This window comes from Mytilus californianus, unplaced genomic scaffold (genome assembly GCF_021869535.1).
Source record: "Mytilus californianus isolate M0D057914Y unplaced genomic scaffold, xbMytCali1.0.p SCAF_15, whole genome shotgun sequence".
NCBI classification, from domain to species: Eukaryota; Metazoa; Mollusca; class Bivalvia; order Mytilida; family Mytilidae; genus Mytilus; species Mytilus californianus.
In genome coordinates, this window is record NW_026262637.1 from 16,872,736 (window position 1) to 16,888,830 (window position 16,095).

Sequence of the window (16,095 nt, forward strand, 5' to 3'; positions counted from 1 at the left end):
CGAGTTTCTTTTGCAGACATAATTGTTTTACATGTAAAATCATAGACCCCTCTTTTACAAATTATATAATTTTGAAAATGTATCCAACTTAATTTATACGTAGACTTCGAAAACAAGCCTCCGATGTGTATTTTCAAAGTGACAAATTAGAATTGGCATGTTAAATAGATTAGTACATCTACGCTCGTTTGAAAATGTAAACTGTTTCAAACTTTTTTCAATATTGTGTTTTTAAATCTTTTCTCTGTAGGTTTTGCTCACTAAACTAAAAAGTCGCAAGACAGTGTTAACGCACAAAATATTGATAATAAACAAGGATATATATTTTAAACAAACTTTATTTTGCAATATCAATATCAAAAATAGTTACAAAAAAACTAATAACAAGTATTAAAAAATCACAGATTACTTAATGTCACATTGGTGTGTCCAGTAAAGCGACTTACTCGCTGTACTGATTACCAACCAAAAGAAGCAAAAAGATTGTCTAATTTAGATTGTTGTGAAATCTTTTTCTGTCTACATTGGAATTTGCTAGCAGCACAGTGTTGTGGTAGGTCAATATCCATTTTTCTACATTGTGGTACAATATTTGGACAATATACAGCTATTTTACGTCTGATAATATCTTCGGGGACACATTGGAATGAGTTATCCATACCGTCAACCAGTGGATATTTGGTTCTAAAATTAAATAAATATGTACACTTTGATATAATGATTATTCAGGAAAGTGACTAAAATACGCACTCTTTCTAAGAACTTAGATTTACAACTGTTATTGTGGAATTTAATACATTACTTTTTTAAAATATTCAACAAATTATTTCACAATATTCAATTTGGATTTGTTAATAGCTATCATATTTGATTTCACATTTTTTATCATTTTGGCATATTCATTTTGTCTTTACATGCCTGTTATCTATACTTTTTTAACTGTTAAGTTACTTCTTTGCAAGATTAACAGATTCATTTGGCCTTCATAAATTGTTTAATGTTGTATGTGTGAGAGGGATATTTATACGTAATTCTTTCTGAACTTACCCGCATTGCATATAATAAACAATTTGCTGCCATGGCCGGATAACATTACACATGGTTGTCCTTCCTGGTTCGTATTCATACCAAACAGTTGTAAGGTTAGTATAAGAGCTTGGACATATACTGCCACATTCTACAATCTGTGGTCCACTTGGATTTCCAATATCAAGTGGGCAAATACTATAAAAGACAAGTTGAAATACATTTGTCATTCAAATAGCAGGTTGCATTAATTTCTCTTTCTTCAATGACAATTTATATACGTTTTCTGAAGATTATTCTAATGTGGTATTACTACTCTTTCATTTTCTTTGGCATTTTAACAGTTATGTTTTATTATGACGGTAAGTAAAAATAATTATAAGAATACACTTACTGAGGGTCATCATAAGGAACAGCTGGTTGGTATATTTTACTGGCATCTTCTAAATACATCTGGATTTCTTGGTCGTCTAATATAGCCTGTTCTATTGCCAAACTGCATTAAAAAGATAAAGCAGTTATTTACAGTGCTAATTAACAAAAATAACAACAGAGCTACTGTCAAATGTTTTTTTTATGTTTCATTCAATTCTTGTGGAAATGTGCCTTATTAAATGTTTGATAATGAAATTGCAAAACATAATGTAACATCTCTTAATCAGGTGTGTCGTTGGCTGTGCGGGATGTATTTTTGTCTTCAATACGCATTAGATATTTGCAACTGGACCCAAATAATCTAATAGAGAATATCACATGCGTATTTAAAGTTTTGAGAGATATCCTTCAATTGTTTTAGATTTCGTGCATAAATAGATGTACCACCATTTTCTACACGAGGAAATTCCTGTCAGGAATATGACATTTGTTTTCCATTCGTTTGATGTGTATGAGTTTTTGATTTTTCCATTTGATAAAGGATTTTCCGTTTTGAATTTTCTTTGGAGTTCGGTATTTTTGCTATTCTGCTTTTTATATAAGTAGATAGATAATTCAGTTTAGCAGTATCTTCAAATTTATTAGGTATACATTGTAAATGCCGGAAACAGGGAATGCAGCAGGATGTTTCAAATAATTATTGAAAGCTAAACGGGTGTAATTCGAATTAATTTAACTGCAATTCAAAAAGTAAGTTGAATGTGGATAAACGATGAGAATTTTGTAATTAAATGGCTACCATTCGTTCACACTGGCTTAACAAATAGCATGCTTCCAGTGCTTCTGGAGAGTTTGAAATTCGTGCATCAATATAAAATACTGTATAAAAATGTATACGTACTGATTGTATTCTAACGGATCATGGCATATCTTTCCCATGTCTGGCCATCTGTTTTCAATCGGATCAACAATACATTTCTTTCCAAATAACCCAAACACACACGGCAATACAGCAAGGAAAAATATACTTTGTCTCATCTACAAAAAATAATGAAAATATTATATATAGAATTTTGGTTTAATGGCAGAAGCTTTCTAATCGAAATAAAAAAATGAAAGCGCTTATTTCGCTTCACAATATATGCAAAATTTGATCGGATTTGATAACTTGCATTGTGTCACAAGTAAATGTGTGCTTATTATTTTTCAAAGTAAATAGTATACATCTTATATGTGAGCTTCTTTATATTTTTTCCCTTAATATGCTAAAGATGGAGTACAAGAGAATAGTTTACCTTTTTACTTATGTCTCTGTCTATGTTCTGTCATCCACCAGCAGCAGTTATCTTTATATACACAAATTTCAGTGACAAGGAAATATACATACTGACCAATCGCTGACCATAATGTTTTATTATGACCTCAAAAACAACGTCACGGACATTGTCCTTGATGTGCGTAAACTAATTAATCATCATTGTCAAAATATAGACACTATTTGTCAACATTTATTCTATATAAAGGCCAAACTTGACTATTCATATCAATTAGTCCTAATTTTGCTTAAAGTGACCACGGTTAAAAATGGTAAGTGAATATATTTCGTTATTCAAAATACAGTTATTTTAAAGAAAAAAATTGAATCTTTCAAAATTGTTGAATAAATAATATTTCAAATCCAAAGTGTATAAAGTATGATAATTCATTCAAACATTTTTTGGTTCAAATTGGTCAAAAGTGTCTTATCATTTGTTTTTACAAAATATCGTAGTAAGAACTAATTATATTTATTTCAAACGTTCGGAATTTTAACAAAGTTTAATGTTAAATGCCCCATGGAATTATTTAGCAAACACAACTTTAATGTATTAAAAAATTCAGCATATTAGAAATATTCAAAATATGTTTTTCAGTTCAAACTACTACTGACTTGTGCCATCATTGCTTATGTTTCGTGTGTACCTATGAATGTATGTAATAACTACAAGTATTTGTATGACCAGTGTCTGCCACACAGGAACTGGATATGTGATAAACCAGCCGGTTATTCCCCTCTCGATATGTAAGTAGTTCCCATGAATATTACTTTGTTTTCATGATTCACCTAAGATCTGTTTATAAAACACGAATCTTCAACTTCTGTTATTCAGTTTTAATATATTTGAAATTTTTTGTTTGATTCACCGGATGGTATGAAGGTAAATAAATGCAAGGTATGAATAATTAATGCAAATAATAGCATACAAGATATAATTAAGGAATGACTGCAATATTTTTTCTTTCTATGAAGAAATACCATAAAAAATGTGGTTCACACTGAATAACCCGCGTAGCGAGTTATTTAAAAGGGTGCACCGCATGTTTGAGGTTATTTCGAATAGACAGAAATAATATTACAGTCATTCCTTAATTATATCTTGTATATTATTCTTTGCATTAATTATTTCTATGAGCTGAATCGAAATACTTTTGTCTTTAATGTGCTGAAAATGAAGGCAATTGTTTACGAAAATATTGTCAAGATTGAACTTATTAATTTTATTTTTGCATGGTAGCACTTTCTTTTAAAGTATAAAAATGTAAACATTACAAATTTTAAAGAAGACTGACAGTATTTCAATTGAAATACAGAAACACCAATACTGATGTATACTGTTGTTAATCAATTGTTTTATAAAATTATATGTTTGTCTCTTTAATTTGTTCTCATTTTAAAGGCGTGGATTGAAACAAAAATTGTCAAAAAGTGATGGATCATTTATCCACTATATCAAGTCATGCAGTGAGTGTTTAGGAGATCCAGCTCCATATGGGTAATTATCATTTAAACCTTATTGTATAACAAATAAACATATTCTAATATGTATGTATTAACATTAAAACCTTATTGCACAATATAGTTACACATAAGTCAACCGATGGGTAAAACTAATATTAATTAACAATAAATGTTATTTAGAGCAGATTGGAATGATAATTAAACTGGGTGGATAGATTGATGTTAATGTTCAGTGGAGCATATTACATGCATATCAGAACGAAAACATGAAAGTTAAGAATTTTAACAAAATGATTTTTCATCTTTCCATCCAGCTGTAGAGTTTTATTTTTGATGAAAAGGTTTAATATTTTTCTCTGATGACAGTTACATAGATTATTAAGCCCACCTTAGAAGTGTCTGCATTAGAATGTGGAAGTCTAGAAATTCGAGATTAGTTGTTTCGTTGTTGTGCCCATAACATGATACCCCTTTATCCCATTTCAATTAAATTGAAAATTATGTTAAACGGTAGAACAAATTATTTTCTGTCATTCATCTTCAGTTAAGGGATCTATCGTCATCTTTGATCGTGAAATAGAAGAAAACATATTCCGTCTAGATGTATAATACAATGAGCACATTTCGAGGCAGGCATGCAACTCATTTTTAAGACTTCATTTAAATGAAAAACATTATTTGATTTTATCTTATTGTTTCAACTGTTTTTGCAAATACGGAATCTGTTTTGATTGATTAAAGAAAAAAAACTTAGCCTTACAAAGGAAGATATCTTAGATAATTTAATTTTATGAAGGAATGTACAGTGACCGCATTTTTTCTTTTTCTTTTATTTTTGTAAGAACTGATAGAGATGTTAAAAATCAGTTAGCAATGGTTCTAAATTATTTTTATTTCCATATATACTTATATTTCAGGGAAAAAATCGATTATGTAAAGAAACCAGTTTGTCGTGAAGTTAAGATACCAATTGAATATATAAACAAAACCGTGTATCATGAACTGACTGGAGTAGCAGAAGGCTATGAGGTGTGTCAGGTCATACTGAATGGACCCGACAGAAATGTACAGAAAATATACAGAACCGATTGTTACAACGGGTAAGATGATCAACTGTATTTCATTTTTTTTGGTTTTAAAAGCTTCCTAATCATTTAACGTGAAACCCAAAAGCAATTAAGCAATAGTGATCCTCTTTGATTGCAGATATAACACATCCTCACCTGAACTTCATCGCGCAATTTATTAATATCATAAAATTACAATCATCGATTGTTGCTTGCTTAACGCCAAGTGGTCAGTCAAATATCGTCAGCTAATCTTAGGACGGAGGTATTATGGTATATCGTTGTCCTATCGTCCGTCTGTCCGTCTGTCTGGCGTAAACATGGCGCACGCCGACTTTAGAATGCATTGAGCGATCTATTTCAAACTTTCACAAAATAATGAGAATGGTTATTTTTGGTGATTTTCACTTTTGTCAATAGACAGTTATGGGACTTAAATCTTCAAAATATAAGCAATTTTGCACACCCACTGAATTACACGCTCCATTTGACAAGTTACGGTTACAATGCCGTTTATAACGATTGATAAAGACATTCATATCATATTCTCCGTGTGCCCTCCGAACGCTCTTGCTTATATTTAATTATGTTGATGTATATTATTTCTTTTTTAGCATTCATCTTTTATTTTTTCCGTTAAAGTATTCCTATAAACATTGGAGTTGTATAATGAAAATTGACCAACCAAATTCCTGATAATCCTGCGGAAGTAAATACATATTTTTTCATAAAATCAATTTCTGTTAGTTTTAGGTTTTTTGTAAGGATATACATTGTAACACCAAATCTTAAAAGAGAACTTTGTAAAAGGTTTTGTACATGCAATCCTGCTTTTGAAAAAAAAATATTTATTCATTCGTTCATGTTTGTTGTCATCGTTTTGTTAATTGAAAGTTAACCTTTGATTTTTCAGAGATGAGAGAAAACAGAACAATTACTGTAGATTTGACTATGGGGTGTTCAAGCAATATTTTTGTAGACCAACAAACTTTGTGTACAGAACCATGCTTATTGACTGTCCATTGACGGGATTACAGTATTACAAAGAAAAGGTATCAACAGCATGTAGCTGTGTTAAAGTCAAATGTTTAACAGGAGAAATTCCAGGACCCGTCAACAATCATGGGATCAGACAGGGACCCGCACACATCCAACAAAGTAGACAAAAAACAATAGTTAAAACAAAACCAGGCTTGTTTTGAAAATCCGAAGCTTGTATACCTGACTGTGATATTTATGTTTTACAATGTTTTGCTATGTGTATATTAGTTTTGTTTTGTTATTGTTACCGTATAAGTACCTAAATAAATTCGTCAATTAAGCTATAATATTCATTTCATTATTTGAAGTCTCAAACGTAGATATAATAAATTTTATCACAATAGAAAAGCCCGGTCTCTTAAATTGTTTTTTTTATTCAGATATAGTTCGTTTATTTGTAGTTTTGCATTATTTACATCTATCCAAGGAACCTGTCCATTATCGCCTTCATGGTTCATAAACCGTTTTGAAATGTCTGTCGTTCAGACTCAATGTATTAACACTTATAAACAGGACATGAACAGCTTTCAAAAATAAACTAAACACATACCGTATAGAAAGCTTTACATATCCATGGGAATAAAAATGTGCAACAATTCAAATGGTAAAACCAAAGTCATGACTTACGTTAAAAGCAATAAACGAAAAAGAAAAAAGCAGACAACAACCAATGACAACCACTGAAGTTCCAGTTCACTTTAACTCTGAACTCATAAGTTTCAAATGCCATCATTATATTACTTTCATGTTTTAACAAATAGGCAATGCAAAAATGTTTGAAAGACGTGGATATACTTCAATAATGTAACAACAAAGCGATTGAAAAAGAGATCAAAACATGTATTGAACAAAAATCTCTCCGACTTTCATGGAAGTGAATAAATTCAACAGAGAACATCAAACATCTGCCATTAGATTTCCGATATGACAAACACTCAAGATGAAACTAACGATGAGCTGATAGGATTCCGGATTTGGACAAGGCATTTAAATAGTTCATGTGGAAAGGTTAAAGTATTTTTTTCCAATCTAGATCAGTGAAACAACAAAAAAAGGACGTACCAAAAAACAAAACTGTTGACAAATCAATATGTATTGCCTTTAGGTTATTTTGATAGTATAAAATGGGACTAATACATTAAATGTACCTATTAGTCCAAGGTATAATGCAAATGTTGAAATTTAAGTAGCGATACTTATAAACTAATCCAAACATTCAACATTGTTCAAAGTTAATACACCATGACTGAATGTGCAGGGTCCTAAAACCTCCGTGGAAATGAGAAATGTTAATGCTTATACAATTGTATAATGCATAGCATTGACTTATTATAAGTGGTTCGTTTTAAACCAACCTTATCACAAAATTTTGCATGTAAACTATGCAAAATGTTCAAAGTCAAAAGACTGTGGGTGTGGGACTAAATAATCTCCATGGAAATGAAAAAGAGAGGCGAAAGATACCAAAGGGACATTCAAACTTATAAGTCGAAACCAAACTGACAATGTCATAGCAAAAAAAAAAAGAAAAACGACGAAAAGACAGTACAGTACACAAAACTCAACATAGAAACTAAAGACTGAGCAACACGAACTCCACCAAAACCTCAGGTGCTCTGAAAGGGTAAGCATATCCTGCTGTACATATAGCACCTATCGTGCTGCTCATGTTGTACGTAAAAAACCGTTGATCAGTCTAATTCGCTCGGTAAGTCACATTTAAGGAAAAGAGGACGGAATTGTGGTAATGACAATTAGAACTATTTGCCAATTCTTATATAAATGCATACCAAATATGATGAACTTACCATTAGTTGTTCATCTTAAACTGACCTAATAACACACATTTAAATTCAATAGACTATGATTAAGGAGATTGGGCCTTTTAACCTCCATTGACTCCATACTGAACATCATTGACCTTTGGCTACCACTAGTCATTCCCCTTAAACTGACCAAAACACAAACTTTAAAAATGAAAACTAAGCAAACGTTTCAGAGTCAATATGCCACGACTGAGGGGGCAATGTCTCGCAAGCTGCGTGAAAATGAGATTTGATAATGATACTCCAACCAAGTATCATTGACTTACCACAATTAGTTTCCCTCAAACTGACCTAATCACACAATTTAAAATGTTAACAAAAAATTCAATAGACCATGACTGAGAGGGCATTTCCACATAATTTCCATGGGAATGAGATGTGCCAATGCTAATATAAAGGCATACCACATATCATTGACCTACCACTAGCGGTGCCCTCAAACCGACCTTATCTCAAACTTTAAAATGATAATTAGGAAAAAAGTGTTAACGTCGATATGGGAAATCTGAATGTGTTAACTTTGGTGCTTTAACTAATTATAAAAGTCCGTAGCGTCAGGTGTGAAATGCTCAGATTTAATATTCTTAAGATACGTAAAAAGAAAAAACGCTACTGGTAACATAGATATATCACGGCATTTCTGAAATCAATAGTTGATAGTTTTTATAGTCAATACGTTTACTAGGGAACTTCCCATCTGTTACACCTAATGGTTGATATTCTGTGTTTGAGATAAAAAAAACGTTTGATAACTAAATATGGAATGGTACATGTGATTTGTGCTCTACTTCTAAACTTTATTTTTCATTCCTTGCCATAGTCTTCCTTTGGACTCCATCCAAGTCACAATGTGTAAAAAGTAAACAATTATAGGTCAAAGTACGGTCTTCAACACGGAGCCTTGGCTCACACCGAGCAGCAAGCTATAAAGGGCTCCAAAAAAACTAGTGTAAAACAATTCAAACAGGAAAACCAACAGTCTAATCTATATAAAAAACGACAAAACGAGAAACACTTATGAACCACACAAAACAGACGACAACCACTGAACAACAGGCTCCTGACTTAGGACAGTACATAAAAATGCAGCGGGTTTAAACACTTTAACAGGCGCCAACCCTCACCCTAACCTGAAACAGCGGTATAACATTACAACACAAAAAGGCACACAACAAAATATCAATTGAAATGGCTTAACTCGATCAAAAAGACAATACACAAAAACAAGTAAATACACACTGAACGAATAAGTTTGATCTATGACACAATATGAATAAAAAAAATGTTTCAATGTCAAAAAGACAACTTTCACCTAGGACAAAATGGCGTTAAATAAAGTAACGTACACAGGTAAATTTAAATATAACAATTTTGTTGTTAGGAGTAAATAAACATGTTTACAAAATAAATTTGTTATTCATAGTACGAGTGCAGAAGTGAAATTTTTTTTTGTCTTACTAAATACTTATCAAAGGTGGTACATATTAATAAATAGTAAGACGAGATATAACACAAAATAAGTAAACATTGAATAACAGAAATGCATTGCAAATTGTGTCAACAGGCCAAATAACTCGAAAGTACGATAAATTTGAGAGTACTCGTAGATACTGAAAGCTAGTGTCAAGCCAAAAACAACTAATAACAAGAATATATCCATAGTACACGGATACCCCACTCGCACTATCATTTTTTGTATATTCAGTGGTCCGTGAAATTGGGGTAAGAACTCTATTTTGACATTAAAATAAGAAAGATCATATCATAAGGAACATGTGTACTAGGTTTCAAGTTGATTGGACTTAACTTCATCAAAAACTAACTTGACCAAAAACTTTAACCTGAAGCTGGGCAGACGGACGGACGAACGGACGAACGGACGCACAGACCGAGAAACATAATGCCCCGCTACTATCATAGGTGGGGCATAATAAGAAATCATGCATCAGAGACTAAAATCAATTAAAACACATCCCAGGGAGGGATTAAGTGTTTTAAGCCATGGACAGTTAAAGAAGACATGACTTGTGCAATTTAAAGTGTTTCTTTCTATGTTGTGATGTTACACTATTGTTTCAGATAAGGGTAAAGGTTTGGTACCATTAAAACGCCTATACCCGCTGCAATTGTTTGCACCTATCAGGAATCTGATGTTCAGTGGTTGTCGTTTGTTGATGTGGTTCATAAGTGTTTCTCGTTTCTCGTTTTTTATATAGATTAGACCGTTGGTTTTCCCGTTTGAATGGTTTTACACTAGTAATTTTTGGGGCCCTTTATAGCTTGCTGTTCGGTGTGAGCAAAGGCTCCGTGTTGAAGACCGTACTTCGACCTATAATGGTTTACTTTTATGAATTTTGACTTGGATGGAGAGTTGTCTCATTGGCACTCATACCACATCTTCTTATATCTCATGACTTGTGCAATGCCAAAATAAAAGTAACGACAGGCAGTAGGATAGTTAGGATTTCACCTTTTAATAAATATGTATGATGTTATGTATAGATAAAACAATTTCTATATGAAAATAAACGTGGATGTGTATATACAATGTATACATCCCAAAAAAAAAACATTCGAAAAGAATACAAATTTAGTTATGTTTTAATTTGTTGATGACAAAATCGATGTTAGTGCCAATGAAAACGATATTTAAAGATCGTATTACAACATTAATAAGATAACCTTTATTAATAAGTTTGTTTAAAGGTTCAATAAGTTTACACTGATCACACAGTGATTTCCGCGCTTTAAGTACAATATTACCGTAAAATTTAGGATGTCAAATACCATTTTTTAATAAGTTTTCTACTAGGGCAAAAATGCCACGCATGTGTCACGCATGTACCTAAAAACGCATGTGTCACAGGTGTGTCACATGCGTAATACACATGTTTCTTGCCACGCATGGGAATCATGCGTGGTACACATGCGTTCACATGCGTAACACACGCATGTGAATCGCATGTGTCAGAAAAACACCTGTGTCACGCATGTGTTGGAAAACGCATGTGACAAATGCGATATTGGCATGTGTAACACATGTATAGTCAAACGCATATGTAACACAGGCAAATTTTGTTGACCTGAATTCAAGTTAATTTTTTAACATGAATTTTACGTTAAATTTTTCATGTGAAATTCACATGAAAAAAAAATTAATTGTGTCCAAGTTGAAAAAAATTAACATCAAAAATAAAACTTGTTTATTAACATCTAATACCTTGTAAGACATGTATTCCATTGAAAATCTTATTTTACTTTTAAAAAATTTATTTTCACATGAAACCCCCCTTTTTTTGGATGATCAATGCATTTAAATGGGGACATATAATTGGAACCCCCTTTTATCCTGGGTTGGGACCCTCCCCCTTTTAAAAATGGCTGGATCAGCCCCTGATTATCCTTAATTGTCACCATAATAAATGGTATTTTATCCAATCAGCTTAGGAAAATAATCGCAGGAAAAAAAGGCAAAGTAAATAAAGTTGCAATAATTGTCAGATATGGGTCCATGATCCTGAAAAAAAGTGAGATTAGACTTGTAAAAAGTCTCTCTCTCTCTCTCTGTCATTCTAAATATATATATATATATAATTCCTAAAGGCAGTAGGCCAGGGGAATCATCCCCCTTCCCCCATAAAATCTTCTTCTTATTTGAACAATTAAAAGTTTAATCTTTAAAAACATTTATTTTAATTAAGATTTTCATTGGTATTTCTTTTAATACATATACACAGGTAAAAGAAGTATGCGTTATTGGGAGAATTTGGTGTTAATGGCAGATCTTTTGATCTTCATCACTTTGAAAAAAAATGATTTAGAACTTGGAATATCTAGATGTGTTGTGTTGTGTTGTGTTGTGTTTTTGTTATTATTGTTATTGAATAACTTTCTCAAAGGTGTGTTACAATAACCTTACATCTCTTTTTATTCCTGTGTATCTGCCAACTATCTTGGACAAAAGACAGACAGATACAAGTAGATATATTTAAGTTTTATGTGCTTCATACAGTTATGGAACTAAATTATACATTTACATATTTTAAGTAGGATTTTCTTATTTGTAACCCTTGTGTTACAAAAATGACTGATTGTATGTAACATTGACATTGGACTGTACAAGGCTAAATTAAAAATTACCTTTTGGTAGTTCAAACAAACGTGACCAATTAACATTGTCAATACTTGATTGTTGACCATTCTGATTATCTGACCAAGTACAAAACTATGCTAACAAGATAATACACATGAGCATATAGAAAGTACTTGAAAAGTTTCAGAGTGTTTGAGGTAGTCTGTCTTTTCAATACGGCTCATAAGATAAAGGGGAAAGCAACACTTTTATCGTGTTTAAATCACGACAAACAATAGTCACTACATACTTCGTCCCTTATACAATGTACAGAATAATATATCATTATAACTTTATCATACATTTCTTCATCTTTGGTGTGGAATAAAAGCAAAGGACATAATTACCTGTTTATATTTTACTTGTGTTTCAAGCAAGCATTTGGTGGTTTGAGAGGGGTTTACTGTTATAAACTTACCACCTCCACTTATAGTGGAAGCTAACAGAGACATTTGTTGGACTGAAATTGGATGTTTTAATTCACATGAGGAATAGACTTTTTAATTGCGTAGTTCTGTGATTGAACAAGAAAAACTTTTAAATCTAGAAGTGTGACCTTTAGGTGGTGGGTAATATGTGTAAATATTCTACTTATATGATGCTGTACAGACTAATTCTACGGTGTAGTGCGAATATATAATCGTAGGCCCGCACATGCAGAAGAAGTTTTATACATATTTTTAAACCTGTTGCTCTGATTACACAGATAATCTGTGGTGCTCCAGATAGTGGAGGGATTTACTAGAAAGAAAGAACGAAAATGTGACCACCTCCTCAGTGTCCTGCAGGTGGTGTCAAAAGTTACCGTACGTGCTTGTGTTCTTTCAAAGTTCATAAAATGTGGAACAAATGTCCTCAATTTCTCTATTCTATTTCTAAGGGGAACATAAATATCAATGTTGGAGGCATTAATGTCATTAATACCATTGTGAGGGTACTGCAAAGAAGTCGTTTAAGAATATAGATCAACCGGCCAAGGATTGGATCAACGGTGATAACATTTTTAAACTGTGATACCCAAACAGCCTTGGTATGAAATGTTGGACAGAAATCGCCGGCCTGCAGGTGAAAATAAAACTATTTTTCGGCAAGATAAATTTTTTTACAGTACACTACATGGCCTTTAGCTGTGGGTCTGTTGTTAACCGTGAAATCGAAAGAGGATACCAATTAAAGACTAGTGGTAATTTATAACCATAAATCAAATAAAACGAGAAAAGTTTAAAGAATGACAGATAAAAACAACAGTAACCGTTGGGCTTACCATTACACAAAAACTAAAGATTGTGCCAGTGACGGATCCAGAAATGTTCATAAGGGGGCCCACTGACTACTCAAGAGGGGGTCTCTCTAGTCATGCTTCAGTAATTCCCGATATAATAAATCAATTTTTTTCCCACTAAAAGGGGAGGGACAGGGTGCTCTAAAACCGCCTCTATGTGCAACACGAACCTAGCTCCAAAGTACATGGATGAACTCTGGTACTGTGAATGATAAACAGTTAGGAACTTCCTGCTCAACTTGTGGCAACCTAGGTTTTAGTATACATGTAATTGCCAAATTAAGTACTAGTAAGTAAAACTTTGATTTGATTCGCCATATTGACAAACATGTGAAGATAAGATCTGGTGAGCTTTTCGTCGAATATCATGAGGAGGTAGTGTTAAAAATATTTGCACAGTTCATGAATTGAAAATTATAAAACAAAATATATTGTTTTACCTTGGACAAAAAGATCAAGTCCAAAACTGGCTATTATTTGTGTAGCTTAACCTTGAAGAGTATGAAATTCTAAACTCAAGGAGGCAGCCTAGGAAATTTCCTAATAATATCACAAAAGAACTTGTCACAGATTTTTAACTAAATATTTATGTGGTTCATAAGTTTTCTCGTTTCTCGTTTTTTATATAGATTATACCGTTGGTTTTCCCGTTTGAATGGTTTTATACTAGTAATTTGTTGAGCCCTCTATACCAACTTGCCCACTTTAAAAAAAAATCGCCCCATTTACATAATTTATGAAAAGGATTAAATCCTGTTGAATATACTCCTGCCAACAGTGGCAACTCGCCTAACTTGGGTAAAATCCAAATGAATATAATATAAATATATTATAAAGGTCTGCCAACTCGCCCTACTTTAAAAAAAGGAAAACTTACATGTACATGTATCTACCCAGAATAAAAAAGAAATGAAATTTAATATGATATTTATTGAATTTAAATGATGTTTCACTTCTTAAAATATAATTGTAGACTCATTATTTACTATTATTTAATTTATGTATTTATTGGAGAATAACTTTATTCTTGCAAGCTTAGTTATTTGCAAAATAATTGCAAAGAAACCTGTTAATTGTATCATAATCTATCTGATTGTTTTTTTTTAGCCAACTGGAAATCATACTATTAGGGCCCCCTGTTGTACTTAGGAATTGGACCCCTCGAGAAGATGAAAGGTCTACTTTACATGTAGGTAATGTAAATATAAAAATAAGAAAATGTGGTATGATTGCCAATGAGAAAAGAGAGGAATTTGTAAAAGTGAAAATTCACTTGTTTTCCAATCCTGACAAAACTGTCATATTGTCATGATTGAAATGTTTAAATTACCTTATTATTTTCAAAATAAAATATTGTTTACACTAATGAGAAAAGACAACTCTCCATTAGAGATCAAATGACATCAAAGTTAACAACTATAGGTCACTGTACATCCTTCAACAATGAGCAAAGCCCATACCATATAGTCAGCTATAAAAGACCCCAAATGAAAATGACAAATTTGTAAAACAATTCAAACAAGAAAACTAACAGACTGATTTACAATGTATATACAAAACAAAGAACAAAAAAACAAGATATGATACACAGCAAAATATGACAAACTGAACCACTAAATTACAGGCTCCTGACATGGGACAGGCACATACAAATGTACAGGATGTTGTAGGGCTAGACTAGTAGTTTGTGGTGCCGAACCCACCTCCTAACCTGGTATATTGATGTGAAAAGGGCTTAACTCATCAGATCTATACAAAGCAGAAAGACATCTAACAAAAACACACACAAGACGCGGTGGGTATTTATACATCCCCACAACAAAAAAGACTCCAAGTACAGATCTAAGAGTACTCCCAGTTACTAACACCAATAAAAAGGTACATGTACAATGTATTTACCACCAAACATTGCCTGGTTTAGTCCATTTCTCAGATACTACCTTATATAAAATAGTCCAACTTTTGGTGTAATTTAAACAACTTTGAATAACTTAAATTTTCAAAGTATCATGATTATTAAAATAATTTAATGCCCAAAGATTGGCATTATAAGTCATGACAATAATGTATAACCACTTTTGTTCATCCCTTCATTCAAGGGTCATGTGGAATCTCTATGATGAATTAGAACATTAAAATGATTAAATACTTTTTATAGTCATTTTTTTTAGGGGAAAGTTTGTTGGTCTAGTTTTAAAAGATCAAACCAAGCCAATTTTGCCAGATCAAAATATTAAAGGCAATTTTGGCAGATACATTGTATTAAGACTTCATTTTATTAAACATTATTTCTTTTAGCTTTTTCAATGAAAGAACAAGTACTTTGAGAAGTAGGAGAAGCTAAGCAACAGAACAGAATTCGTTTGAGGCATTGCTTTCTAAATTATATAGTGGATTCATAGATTGTCAAATTGATTTATGTGCATATGAGGAGCAGTAGCCAATGTATAATTTTGTGATGAGAGGTATGTAATGAAAATGATAACTTTGTTTGAATAATTTTTTCTTGTCAGACTCTGTACATGTAGTTTCGAAGATTTTTTTTAAAGTTTGAGGTCATAGAGTTT

General features: G+C 32.1%; 2 protein-coding genes across 2 annotated transcripts; one reads left to right on the plus strand and one right to left on the minus strand.

Annotated features, from left to right (window-relative positions):
• Positions 1-320: 320 nt before the first annotated feature.
• On the minus strand, positions 321-2,435 carry LOC127725907 (uncharacterized). Its single transcript, XM_052233223.1, has 4 exons — positions 2,303-2,435; positions 1,421-1,522; positions 1,048-1,224; positions 321-684 (listed from the first exon to the last, which is right to left on the minus strand). Exons 1-4 carry the CDS (start codon positions 2,338-2,340, stop codon positions 459-461), a joined length of 543 nt encoding a protein of 180 aa, XP_052089183.1. The 5' UTR covers positions 2,341-2,435; the 3' UTR covers positions 321-458.
• A 503-nt stretch (positions 2,436-2,938) lies between these two features.
• LOC127725546 (uncharacterized) lies at positions 2,939-6,616 on the plus strand. Its single transcript, XM_052232604.1, has 5 exons — positions 2,939-2,988; positions 3,315-3,463; positions 4,119-4,214; positions 5,098-5,280; positions 6,161-6,616. The coding sequence occupies exons 1-5, from the start codon at positions 2,986-2,988 to the stop codon at positions 6,447-6,449; spliced, it is 720 nt and encodes a 239-aa protein (XP_052088564.1). The 5' UTR covers positions 2,939-2,985; the 3' UTR covers positions 6,450-6,616.
• The last annotated feature ends 9,479 nt before the right edge of the window (positions 6,617-16,095 follow it).

Excerpts from the sequence above, each read along its gene's own strand:
- LOC127725907 (XM_052233223.1), bottom strand. The coding sequence starts at position 2,340 with ATGGGAAAGATATGCCATGATCCGTTAGAATACAATCA. Across the intron at positions 1,523-2,302 it reads GATCCGTTAGAATACAATCA|TTTGGCAATAGAACAGGCTA; the intron begins GTACGTATACAT and ends TTTTTAATGCAG. Across the intron at positions 1,225-1,420 it reads GTTCCTTATGATGACCCTCA|TATTTGCCCACTTGATATTG; the intron begins GTAAGTGTATTC and ends TGTCTTTTATAG.
- LOC127725546 (XM_052232604.1), top strand. Across the intron at positions 4,215-5,097 it reads GGAGATCCAGCTCCATATGG|GGAAAAAATCGATTATGTAA; the intron begins GTAATTATCATT and ends CTTATATTTCAG. Across the intron at positions 5,281-6,160 it reads AGAACCGATTGTTACAACGG|AGATGAGAGAAAACAGAACA; the intron begins GTAAGATGATCA and ends TTGATTTTTCAG.